This window comes from Neurospora hispaniola (assembly GCF_033458365.1).
Source record: "Neurospora hispaniola strain FGSC 10403 chromosome Unknown B0T23scaffold_1, whole genome shotgun sequence".
NCBI lineage: Eukaryota > Fungi > Ascomycota > Sordariomycetes > Sordariales > Sordariaceae > Neurospora > Neurospora hispaniola.
In genome coordinates, this window is record NW_026944406.1 from 4,650,089 (window position 1) to 4,662,573 (window position 12,485).

The 12,485-nt window shown below is 53.2% G+C and overlaps 3 protein-coding genes across 3 annotated transcripts; 2 read left to right on the forward strand and 1 right to left on the reverse strand.

Moving 5' to 3' along the window:
* B0T23DRAFT_306568 (uncharacterized protein) lies at nt 1–5,810 on the forward strand (the record flags this gene model as incomplete). The annotated part of the gene is made up of 2 exons (XM_062834386.1): nt 1–79; nt 232–5,810. 2 exons carry the CDS (start codon nt 1–3, stop codon nt 5,808–5,810), a joined length of 5,658 nt encoding a protein of 1,885 aa, XP_062697543.1.
* A 1,130-nt stretch (nt 5,811–6,940) lies between these two features.
* Nucleotides 6,941–8,525, forward strand: B0T23DRAFT_29338 (uncharacterized protein). Its single transcript, XM_062834278.1, has 3 exons — nt 6,941–7,377; nt 7,440–7,660; nt 7,730–8,525. Exons 1-3 carry the CDS (start codon nt 7,210–7,212, stop codon nt 8,457–8,459), a joined length of 1,119 nt encoding a protein of 372 aa, XP_062697544.1. The 5' UTR covers nt 6,941–7,209; the 3' UTR covers nt 8,460–8,525.
* Nucleotides 8,526–9,549: 1,024 nt separating this feature from the next.
* Nucleotides 9,550–10,327, reverse strand: B0T23DRAFT_401421 (ribosome biogenesis protein Nop16; the record flags this gene model as incomplete). Its single annotated transcript, XM_062838587.1, has 2 exons — nt 9,550–10,132; nt 10,212–10,327. 2 exons carry the CDS (start codon nt 10,325–10,327, stop codon nt 9,550–9,552), a joined length of 699 nt encoding a protein of 232 aa, XP_062697545.1.
* Nucleotides 10,328–12,485: the final 2,158 nt, after the last annotated feature.

A 12,485-nucleotide genomic window follows, 5' to 3' on the forward strand; every position in this document is an offset into this window, starting at 1 on the left:
ATGGCTCCAGGCATGGCCCCCATGGGGGGTGGAGGAAACATCAAGGTCGTGGTCAGATGCCGTCCCTTCAACGCTAGAGGTGAGTGAGTTTATATATCCGAAAGCTCTGTTGCCGCCGCTGAAGAGCGAACCTTAAAAAAAAAAGAAAAAAGAGAAAAAGGGAAACCCATGGAACGCGCTCGTCCCTACGTCATGCGGACAGACACTGATGATGCGACTACCCGATTCCAGAACACGATCGCGGCGCACAATGTATCGTCGAGATGAGAGACAACCAGACGGTTCTCACCCCTCCGCCTGATGCTGTAGTCAAGGGTGGTAAAGACCAAGGCCAGAAAATCTTCGCTTTCGACAGGTCATACTGGTCCTTCGACAAGAACGCGCCCAACTACGCTGGACAAGATCAGCTACACGAGGACCTGGGCAAACCGCTGCTCGACAATGCCTTCCAGGGCTACAACAACTGTATCTTTGCCTACGGTCAAACCGGTTCCGGCAAGTCCTACTCGATGATGGGATATGGCAAGGATGCCGGTATCATCCCCATGATCTGCCAGGATATGTTTAAGCGGATAAACGACATGCAACAAGACAAAAACCTGCGCTGTACGGTGGAAGTCTCCTACCTCGAAATTTACAACGAACGTGTACGCGATCTGCTCAATCCGGCGAACAAAGGCAATCTCAAGGTCCGAGAACATCCGTCAACGGGTCCTTACGTTGAAGACTTGGCGAAGCTTGTCGTGGGAAGTTTCCAAGAGATCGAACACTTGATGGACGAGGGAAACAAGGCTAGAACGGTTGCGGCCACCAACATGAACGAAACCTCCAGTAGAAGTCACGCTGTATTTACCCTCATGTTGACCCAAAAACGGTTTGATCCCGAAACGAAAATGGAAATGGAAAAGGCAGCCAAGATCAGCCTGGTGGATTTGGCAGGTTCGGAAAGAGCAACGTCTACTGGAGCCACCGGCGCCCGTCTCAAAGAAGGTGCCGAAATCAACCGGTCCTTGTCGACGCTTGGGCGCGTCATCGCAGCCCTAGCAGACCTGTCCACCGGGAAAAAGAAGAAAGGATCCGCGGCCGGCCAGGTACCATATCGTGACAGTGTCCTCACCTGGTTGTTGAAGGATTCGTTAGGCGGTAACAGTATGACGGCGATGATAGCGGCCATCAGTCCAGCCGATATCAACTACGACGAGACGCTTAGTACACTCCGTTATGCTGATTCGGCCAAGAGAATCAAGAACCACGCTGTTGTGAATGAGGACGCCAATGCCCGCATGATCCGCGAACTGAAGGAAGAATTGGCTCAACTGAGAAGCAAATTGGGCAATGGCGGAGTCGTCGGTGACACTCATGTTCCGGGAGAGGAGGTTTACGCAGAGGGAACGCCATTGGAGAAGCAGATTGTCAGCATCACAACGCCGGACGGCACCGTCAAGAAGGTCTCCAAGGCCGAGATTGCAGAGCAGTTGAATCAGTCCGAGAAGCTTCTGCAGGATCTGAATCAGACCTGGGAGCAGAAGCTGCAAAAAACCGAAGAAATCCACAAGGAACGCGAAGCTGCGCTGGAAGAATTGGGCATCAGCATCGAAAAGGGCTTTATCGGCATGTCAACCCCCAAGAAGATGCCCCATTTGGTCAATCTTTCGGACGATCCGCTATTAGCAGAGTGTTTGGTGTATAACCTGAAACCAGGCTCAACAAGTGTTGGCAACGTCGAGTCAAACGCGGAGCACCAAGCGAATATTCGCCTCAATGGGTCGCGGATCCTCCACGAACACTGTGTCTTTGAAAATGCGGCTGATGGAACAGTGACTGTTATCCCAAAGGAGGGCGCGGCTGTCATGGTGAACGGCAAACGAGTGACGGAGCCGACACGATTACACTCTGGATACCGCATCATACTGGGCGACTTCCATATTTTCAGATTCAACCATCCTCTTGAAGCGAAAGCCGAACGAGCAGAGCGCGCCGAGCAACAAAGCCTACTGAGGCAATCCCTCACCGCAAATCAATTGCAGGCCTTGGACAAATCACCAAACCTAAGTCCCAGCCACAACCATCACCAAAGCCTTAGCACGGCAGTGTCTGAAGGCGACAGCAGCCGTCCAGATTCACCCGCGCCGTTTTCAAGAAACACAAAAGAGTCAGATTGGTCCTTTGCGCGAAGGGAAGCGGCAGGGGCCATCCTTGGAACAGATCAAAACTTTGCCAAACTGACAGATGAAGAACTGAATGCGCTTTTTGAGGATGTCCAGCGAGCACGAGCTGAGAGAGTGAATGTTCGTGAAGGGGATGAAGATATGGAGTCCATGGCGTCGTATCCGACAAGGGAAAAGTACTTGTCCACCGGCACTCTCGACAACTTCTCTCTGGACACCGCTCTAACCATGCCATCGACGCCCAAACAAGGAGAGACGGAGGAGAAGCTGGGTCAAATTCGAGACGTGATGCAGAGCCAACTCGACAAGCAGAAGGAGGAGTACAAGGACCAGCTGAAGACGGCTGAGGCAGCGAACGTGGAGGTGGAGGAGATCAAGAAGGAGAAGGCCAGAATGGAGGAAACGCTGATGCAGCTCAAGGTCGACATGCAGAAACAGCTGGAGATGCAGAGACGTCAGTTCGAGGACAAGATCGAGAAGTTGGATCCGCTCAAGCGGCCGAAAGCCAACCCGAAGCTCTCTGCAGACGAGATTGAGCGCGCGAAGGCGGTGGTCAAGAAATGGAGGAGTCGACGTTACGTCCTCATGGCCGAGGCGGTACTGCAACATGCTGCCACTCTCAAGGAGGCACAAGTCATGAGTCATGAGCTTAATGAGAGCGTCGTCTTCCAATTTACGATTGTAGACGTCGGCCATCTTCTTTGCTCATCGTACGACATGGTGCTTAATGGGCTGACTGGTGAAGGAGACGATATTGCTCTCGAAACAGCACTGAAGCCGTGCGTCGGCATTCGCGTCATTGACTACAAGCACAGCGTTGTCCACCTTTGGAGCATAGAGAAACTCCACGATCGGGTGAGGCAGATGCGGCAGATGTTCCAGTATTTGGATCAACCCGAATACGCGCAACACTTGAGCCTCGATAACCCCTTCGTGGAGACGTGTATGCCGCAATACACACTGGTAGGCGAAGTCGATGTGCCGTTAAAGACCGTCTTTGAGAGCCGGGTACAGGACTTCACCCTCGACGTGACATCCCCGCACACATCCCACGCCATTGGCATGATCAAGCTCGCATTAGAACCTTCCAGTGCGAGGGCACCGACCAATACGCTCAAGTTCAACGTGGTGATGCACGAGATGATCGGATTCGCTGAACGCGAAGGCACCGAGGTGCACGCCCAGCTCTTCATCCCTGGTATTTCTGAGGAGGACGGGATTACCACCACCCAGATGATCAGGGACTTTGACGAGGGGCCCATTCGGTTCGAGAGCGTTCATAGCATGAGCATTCCGCTGTTTGCGTCTCAAGACACGTCGTTGAGAGTGGCGATTTTCGCCCAGGTTTCAGCTATGCATCTTGACAAGCTGCTCAGCTGGGATGACATGCGCGATGCGGTACCGACGTCCCATAGCAAGCCCAAGGGTGCAAGAATCAACGAATCCCACTTCTACACTGAGGAAAAGCACGACTTGCTTGCACGGGTACAGATAATGGAACTGAACGAGGAGGGCGATTATGTGCCCGTCGAGGTTACGCAAACAAGTGAACTTGACAACGGCACGTTTCAACTTCATCAAGGGCTGCAAAGACGAGTCGCCATCACCGTCACGCATAGCTCGGGCGATGCTCTACCATGGAACGATGCGACATCTTTGCGCATCGGCAAGATTGCACTCCTGGATAGCGCAGGCAAGACACCCGACATGGGCTCAGCCAGCCCTCCTCTGCCCCTTCGCCTCGTTACTGAGCCTACTTTCCGGGTAAACGCTAATGGAACCCGGAGTGTCACCCTGATCGGACAGTGGGATTCTAGTCTTCATAACTCGTTGTTGCTCGACCGTATTACGTCAGAAAAATACCGCGTGCAAATGACAGTGTCCTGGGAGATCAACTCGGAGAAGCTCGCTGAGCCGATCAAGTTCTCTCTTCCGGTTGCCGTCCAGATCGTTTCTCGCAACTTTGTTCGCCAGACGTCCATGTTCTCCTCGCTATGGCAGAATATCCGCATTGTCTATTCTTCCACGGGCATTTTCACGGTCCAGATGCGTCCGGCGCCCGTCAAACGCGTCGGTGACCTATGGCGAATGAGTAGCCAGCATGACTATGTCAAAGGCGAAGAGAACCTTGGGACTTGGACACCGAGGGGCGTGTCACTCGTGGCAGACTACATCAGCGCGCGGAAGAAGAAGAGGATGATGACGGAGCTTACGGCGGTGCAAGGGCGCCTGAAAAAGCTTGGGTTTGGTGATGCAAATGACCTGTCAAATGGAGTAGATGACACAGGGGACGACTCTGATCTGCCACCACCTAAAATAAATAGCGAGACTGACTCTATTGCTGAGCTACTGCAAGACGACCCGCCAGAGGTGCCTGAGTTGCCGACGCCCCAAGAAGGACCGTCTCCAGAGGATGAAGTTGCACCAAGTGCTGAAACCGAGCAAGAGGAGCAAACCAATAGTGCAGAACCCAATCAACCCACGCCGGACGCCGCCGACTCAAACAAACCTCCTCCGGAATACACGGACGCTCAAACGTACCTGCTGAATCGCTGCCTTAAACTCTGGCAACGCTACCCAGACCCAACAGTCAAGATCCTCAGCCCTGTTAACACTGACCCGCCCACTGATGGCTGCGCCGACTCCACTTCTGATCAGAAGTCGACCCTGGAGTTTGTGGCCTCGGTCATCCGCGTGCCCAAGAACCCCACCGTCCTCAAGGGCGGCTACCTCCTTGTCCCCAACAGTGATTCGACCAAGTGGAATAAACGGTTCGTTGAACTGAGGAGGCCATATCTCCATATTCACAGCGTGGCAGACGGAGAGGAGGTCGGGATCGTCAGTTTAAGGAACTCGCGCGTCGATAGCCAACCCGGGATATTAGGTTTGCTAAACGATGACTACGGCACGGGGGGCAGCGGAGGCTTCGGGGGATCCGATGATGGTTACGGACTACTAGACAACCTGAACGGAAACATGGACAACAATAACAGAGCCGCTAACGGTCGCCCAAGTGGGCTTTTAGACACCATCATGAGCGGTGGTTCGGGCGGTTCGGGAGGCAGGGTATCCAACAGTAACGTTGGCACACCTCAACAACGCCGCTCCCCCTCCGCCCTCCTCATTTCCTCCTTGTGGCCCACCTTCAGCCCACTTCCTTCGCCCAACCCGATGACGGCGGCAGGGGCCAGGAGCAGCCACAGCAGGCTAGCAAGCGGCGGCAGTAGAACATCAGCCGTTTCCCTCCGCAGCAACACAAGTTCCCCGGCGTCATCCACAGGCACGCTTGCCACCACCACCATCACCAGCAACAACAACAACAACAACAATGGACCCTTGTCATCGTCAGGACCATCTCTTCAGCAAGGTGGTGGTCTTTCCCGCCTGAGCGAGCGGCTGCAGGCTGGCGTGTTTGCCATATATGGGACGGACAACACGTGGCTGTTTGCGGCGAGAAGTGAGAAGGACAAGATGGATTGGATCTGGAAGATTGATCAGAGTTATATGATGACGAGTCCGAGCGCGAGCGTGGCGGGGAGTAGGGGGGCAAGTAGAGCGGGGAGTGCAAGGGGCAGTAGGGCGGTTAGCCCGAGTCCTGGGGCGAGGAGGACGAGCGCGAGGGTTAGTCAGTTGAGGTTTTGATTATCATGATCGTTGATGGGGGAAAGATGGAAGGGATGGGATATGGGTCGCGGAAGTTCGGTTGTTGCTGCTGCTTACTTGCTTGGTATGTTTCGTGCATTCAGGGATACCCAATGGGAAATATAGACATGATTATCTTTGAAAAAAAAAAGGCTCTTTTTTTTCTCATCTTGTTTCTTTTGGGTCTTTTTGCCTACAAGAGGTGCTTAACATACGGAGCATTGAGCATGACCGATAATCTCGACTCGCCCAGATTGCAGTCATGTATTTAGATAGCAATGGGCTGTCCGCCATTGTTGACGTTTTGCCGAATCGGGAAGAAACCTTTGACAAGGCCACCCCGAGACAGCCAAGACAGTCGCAAAAGGTTGCTCGGTGAGGAGCAGGCAGCTGATGGGGTTGGAGCCACACAGCCACGCATGAGCAGCCTCACAATGGCTTTCCTAAGGCTCTCCAGTCACAAATGCTGCTACATAGGTATGTATTCATCCGAGCCGGGTTGGTAGCTTCATCATGGAAGCTTGGATAGCTGAAATGGACGGGGAGATCAGTGGGGCACCCAGCGCGAACCTGAATATCAGGGCGTGGGGCCCTTGGCGTCTGGAATATAGGAAATACCTCGACATAAATCATTCAGCCGCCGATTTTCCTTTTTGCTGTCAGTCTGCCCTGTGTAGTGTACAACCAATATTAGGTATGTACGTACACCACGCATACATATGGTCGGTCCATGATCAGTGTCTTGGAAGCTAGGTGGCCGGCAAAGGGCACTCCGCAGTTTTCGCGGTGGCTGGGCCAGTGCCAGGGTGGGGACGAGGGCCGCCATGTCCCCGGGTTCGGGCTGCGCCTCCGTCATTCGGGTCCAGTCCCTCCTCCAAGTGCACCCACTTTCCTTCTGGGGGTTTTGACTTGCGACAAGACAAGATTCAGACGAAGACGCCGCCGCTCTCAAACCACAAACGTCTTGCACAACCTTGACCTTGACCATCGCCAACCTCCCTCTTACTTCCATTCGACAAGCCGAGCTGATAGCTTTCCCACCCTTCAGACTATCGGCTACTGTTTTGTTTCTGACTTGACCTGTTCCATCCGACTTCCAACAGTCTGTACTGTCGTCGACAAGCACTTCGGTTTTGCTCTATCACGAGGCTGTCGCACGTTGCCCTACTTCCAACCCTACCCTACCCAGGGCTACGTACCTGCCGACTGTCATCCCAACTTCGAAACCCGCCTAGCAGAAGCCTAGGCGCACCGAGTCTCAAGAAGCTTATTTCGACGACCGTTGTTCCATCGAGGAACCAACCAACCCCCTCTCAGCGCCACACCGCGGTGTCGCCAGCTGAAACAAACAACCAGGACATATCAACACGCCCCGACTCGTCATCACAGATTGGCAACAATGGGCTGGCAAGCTTGGGAGCTCGACCCGGAGAAGATCCCTCTCTTTAAATTGATCTTTCACGTTGCCCAGATCGTTCTGGCATTCGTAGTATGGTGTTTGGAGATTGCCGTTTTCAAAGCTGATGATGTGCCCATCAACGGCCAAAATGGCTGGACCTTCGCAGTGGTACGTCCCACTTACGTCTTTCCTATAGAGGAGAATCATAGACTGACGATGCCGAACTACAGTTCTTCATTTCGATACCGGCCTGGATCTACCTAGGCATGGCCCCGCGATTTCCTCGGACACGCAAGCTTGCGCAGCCGCATGCCATGGTCGCCGTTGACGCTGCGTTCGCCATCATCTGGCTTTCTGCCTTTTCCACCCAGGCTGCATTCAACACTGCTGGATCTTGCATGTCTGTATGCGGCATTAGCAAGGCCATCGTCGGTCTTGGCTTCTTTGTTTTGTATGTCCCACCAGCGCAAAGAATCCCCTCCCCTCGAGCCCCTCACTAACAAGTCTTTCTGATATTCAGCCTCTTCTTCTGTGTCACCACGTTCCTGAGCATCTACACCCTCATGTACTACAAGTGGAACAACCGCCTCCCCGGTTATGAAAACCTGCACGCCCGCACCCAGAACATCGACCCCGACAAGGCTGCCTTTTCGCTCGCCCCACACGACGAAGAAGCCTACGCGCCCGTCAACATGAACGACCGGGACGACGAGCACAGCCAGATTGGCGGCGGCATCGGCGGCCACTCCGACTACGACGACACCAACACGCACCTCGGCGGCCAGGTTGGCGGCGGCGGACGCTCCGACTACTCAGACCCCTACGGCGCCCCGACGGCTAGCAGCCTCTCGGTCGACCCGTACCGCGGCCACACGCCCCTGAGCAACATGACCCCCGACCCGTACCGCGGCCATACCCCTCTGAGCATGAATACGGCCCGCACGCCCGACCCATACCGCGGCGCCACACCCTTGACCGATTTATCTGCTGATCCATACAACCGCGGCGTGACGCCGAGCTACCTGGGAAGCCAAACCAGTCGGTACGGCGCTAGCTCGGTGGCGCCGTCCGAGAACCCGTTCAGACAGGATAACCCGTTTGACAACGATAACGATTATCAATCCTCCGTCGGCGGCGGCAGCAGGTACGCGCCCCCTAGTGTGCATGATGGGGACTACGAGGATGAGCCATCGGCAAGGTTTCCCACTGCGCCCTACGGCCGAGTAGGAATCGAACGGGGGAATGTGTAAGAAGGGGATTAAAAAAAAAAAAAAGGAATGGTCGAGAATTGAAGTCAAGGAATATGGATGAGCTGGACTGATCGACTTTGGATCTGGAAGCGGATGAAATACCGGGTAGCTATACGCTGCAGCATGCTTAGGTCATGTACAAAGTGTCTTGGCTACCTGCTTTCTTTTTTTGTTATGGGGGCTGGCTGGCACTAGACGAAACATTTTGGGCTTTTTCTTGTGTATGTATGTGTGTAGGCTTTGCTTTATGGGGTGTCGTTGGCGAGGCGTCACAGGTCCTTGTTGGTTTATCATGCATAGAAACGAGAGAGATACCTTCGTGCATCAACAATGAATCGCAAAGCTCTCATATCGGCTTCGTGGAATGCTTTGTATCTGTGTCATTCTTTTTAAACCCTCTCATATTTGTGGAGATCTACGTAGAACATGACTCTAGGTGGCATACAATATATGATACGATATATGTGCATGGCTCAATGGCCCTAATTCTTTTCATGTACTTTGAGAAACGCCTAAAACGCCCGTGGCCTTAATGAATAGTATGTATGCTGCACAAGAAATCCTGGTCCCCGTCCCATCATCCGTTTTGCTTTTGCTCATTACCGTTGAGCAAGGGAGCGTGAGCCGAAGTAGCTCCGTCGCCTGTTTCTTTGCCAGTTCCCCAATCCACAGGAGGGTCGCCCCCTGAAGCGAAGTATGACGAGGCGACAGCGGGGAGTCCAACTGGCATTGCACCAGTCTGAGAGAGAGGGAGAAAGAGAGAAAGACAAGATCCGTTCCTCTCTTCTTTCGAGACCTATCGAGCAGAACCATCTCGGCTGAAGGATCAGCCGTGTTGGGTCGCTCTTTCTCCCTCCCGCCGACTCTCGTAGCCCAGCTTACAGGATGAGACTGGACATGGGTCCGGGCATTTGTCGCCAGGCTCCCACATCTCTACCCTCATCTTCAAATCACACACCGAGCTCACCGGTGATCCCACGAACATCCCCTTTCAAAGAGCAGTCGCATTTCAGTGATGATGAAGTTCACATCACACTCGCGCATGCAATTTGTCCCCTTGTTCCCTTCCCTCGTTCCTTCGTCCGTTTCTTTACTGCAACAAGCCAGCCTTCTTCAACCGCTTGGTAATGTCGCCCTTGGTCTGCTGCATCGGGTTTAACTTGATGTCGCGCACCATGGCAGCTACATCGTCGCCGTGCTTAGCCACTAGCCGCTGCAGCCATTCTAGCTCGCGGTCGCTCTGGTAGCGCACCGTCTTCTCCACAGGGCGCGACGCCTCCTCCTCGAGCATCCGGACCACCTCGGGCCGACTGCTCTGGGCAATCATCTCCTGGCGGTCGTCGCTGATGCCGTGCCATTCGATATCGTGGGTTGGGTTCTTGGGCTTGGGTTCCTCGGATTCGGAGTCGGACTCGATCTCGTTGAGCGGGTCGTTGAGCGGGTTGTCCGAGCGCAGGACCTTGACGATCTTGCCCGAGGCGTCACGCTCGACTTTGACCTCGCGGACCTCGAGCAGGCCGCGATCGGCCGACTTGACGGCCAAAGGATCATCCTTGGTGATGCCGGCGTAGTTGGCGGCGGCGGACTTCTTGGCCATGCCGCCGGCGGCGGTGCCGAGCTTGGCGACGAGACCGAAGCGGGAGTAGTTTTGTGAGAGGGTTTCCTTCTTGTTCCTGTAGTACATCAATTTTTGCATGTCAGTACTGAATCTCCTCGAATATCTGGCGGGAAAAAGAAGAGAAAGGTACTAACCAGGCCTTGGCAACGATACCGCTGCCCTGGGGGTTCAAGTGCTTCTTCTTGATGGTATGCGTCTGGACCTTGGCGCGAGACGAGCGCTTCTTGCGCTTCTGGAGTTCTCTGCCCATTGTTGCTGTGGTTTTCGGGGGATAGGTACTATGTGGTGCTGCTGAAAGGACAGGAGTTCGACTGCCAAAAGATGCTGGGAAGAAGAAGGCGAAACGGGAGTAAACCAGCAAAGAACGATGACGGCGACAACGACAACGAGGGCGGAAGTTGACCAAAATTTCGGGGGAAACCACCCCAGAGAACTCGATTGAACTGGAACTGCAATGGCTCCTGTCTGATAAGAGAATTATAGTGGGGCTGTCGTCCCTTATCGAACTTCCAGGTTGTCCGCTACCTACTTGGTACGTTCCCTCAGTCCAGTCGCCAGCTGGCAAGAGGGCCGTAATAAAGATACAGTCCCCGAGTGTGTACCTGGTGTAAGTGGTGTATCGTATGTAAGCACGTACATAAATACCGCTTCCTCAGGTTCCGTCTCTAATCTCTAATCCTCTTGTATCTATCTTGCTTGCCTTTATCGCCGTCACCAGCTCGTTCATCAACAATTCTTCTCCCAAGAGTGATGATGGCAACTTACCTAACGAACATTCCCTCGGAATTGGACTCTAACTTTCACAGCCATCACAGCCGCGGCTTCTTGTTCTGCTCGCAACTGGTGAGGCGCCAGCGGCCGCGCCAGTCACCACCTCACCATTGCCACCATGATCATTACCCATTGGAGGTATGAAAAGACTCATAATCATTGCTGAATAACTACAGTACCTACGCACTTTGCAAGTTTTCCGGGAGGGCAACTTAATTCCCGTCCCATCCCATCCCCAAAACACCCTCCATGGCCTCCGCCACTATCCATTCGACGCAGGCACGCGGGTCATACCTGAGATTTCATTTCTTTTTGATTCACATCCAACCTGCCTTCAAATGACAGCCTTGTACTTCCAAAGACATTCGGTAGTAGGCGACCTAACTGTTGACATGTTCATTTCAAGTGCTTCGGTCATCATCCTGCTACATGCCGGCCAATGCCCCTCAGAGCCCGGAGGAACACTGCGCAAAACGGGAAGCCGTTCGACATACATACATAAGTGTACTGTAGTGGCCAGCCAATTGTCTTTCATGGTTTTCTAGGCGTTTGCCTATACAAGTACCTAGTGCTAAACAGCGACCGAGGTCTTGCTTTTTCTTCCCCAACTCCTCTCTCTTTAAACGCCCAGCCCATAGTTCGCAGCAGAACTCAACATCTTAACACCCCCCCTCCTTCTTCAACCCCATCCAACCTCAATGCAACATGGAGATATTCAAATTTTGATGAGGAGGAACACTTGCTTGAAATAGTCACCTTCCTGTTAAGTCTAGGCGCAGACTTAGCCATGAGGTTTTGTCGAAATGAGGGGGGAGTTGGATACATGTCGAGCGGGATGTGGGAGTGGTAGCGGCGAGGAGGTATACTTCTCAGTACATATGTACTACTTGGACACACGAGTTATTGATGTTCATGTATGTAGGTGTTCTAGAATATTTACTAGCAACGAGTTGACAAGGGAACCTTTTGATTAGCATCGCCCCCTGCTTCAAGATGCTTGAGATAGACTGTAAGCTGTGGGCAAGATGCTTTCTGGACTTAACTCAATCACTCTGTCTGTTATTGCCATTCAATCCCATAATTTACAATGGATCTCCGTCGACGACCACTCGAAAAGGATGGGAGGGGCAATTCGGCTTTAGACGGAACGGATGCGCAAAGGTAGGTATTCACCCGTCTTACACGCTCATATCGACCTCTTTCCCCCTCCTCAAGAATGTCTTGAGCCTCCAACAGAACGTGGAACTATTACTTCTTCGGATTTTGGTTTCCATGTAGTTTCTACAGTGTAGTATCTTTCTTCTTTACCCCTCTCCTTAGTCTTCCGGGGATTTCTCGACCTACTGCATCTGATGCCGTGAAGGGTCTAGGCTAGGCGCTACCCCGGATTTTGAAGATGTACGTACGTAATACGGTGAGGACTACTAAATCAATCCAAGATTTCAACTCGAGGTCCTAGAGTTGGATTACTGTATACACATAGTCAGACTAAGGAACATGTCACGTTTTGACCTATGCCATGCCATACCTATGGGTCGAGAATGAGAGTGGCTGCGCAGTCGTCTGTAGGCCGAGAGAAGTCATACTAGACTCTACTGCTAGTGTGTTAGGGAGTGTACGATCTTTCTCCTCTGCTC

What these genes read in the sequence shown, in the direction of transcription:
- B0T23DRAFT_29338 (XM_062834278.1), top strand. Translation starts at nt 7,210, where the DNA reads ATGGGCTGGCAAGCTTGGGAGCTCGACCCGGAGAAGATCCCTCTCTTT. An exon ending in ATGGCTGGACCTTCGCAGTG is followed by an intron (nt 7,378 to 7,439) that starts GTACGTCCCACT and finishes GCCGAACTACAG; the next exon opens with TTCTTCATTTCGATACCGGC. An exon ending in GGTCTTGGCTTCTTTGTTTT is followed by an intron (nt 7,661 to 7,729) that starts GTATGTCCCACC and finishes TCTGATATTCAG; the next exon opens with CCTCTTCTTCTGTGTCACCA.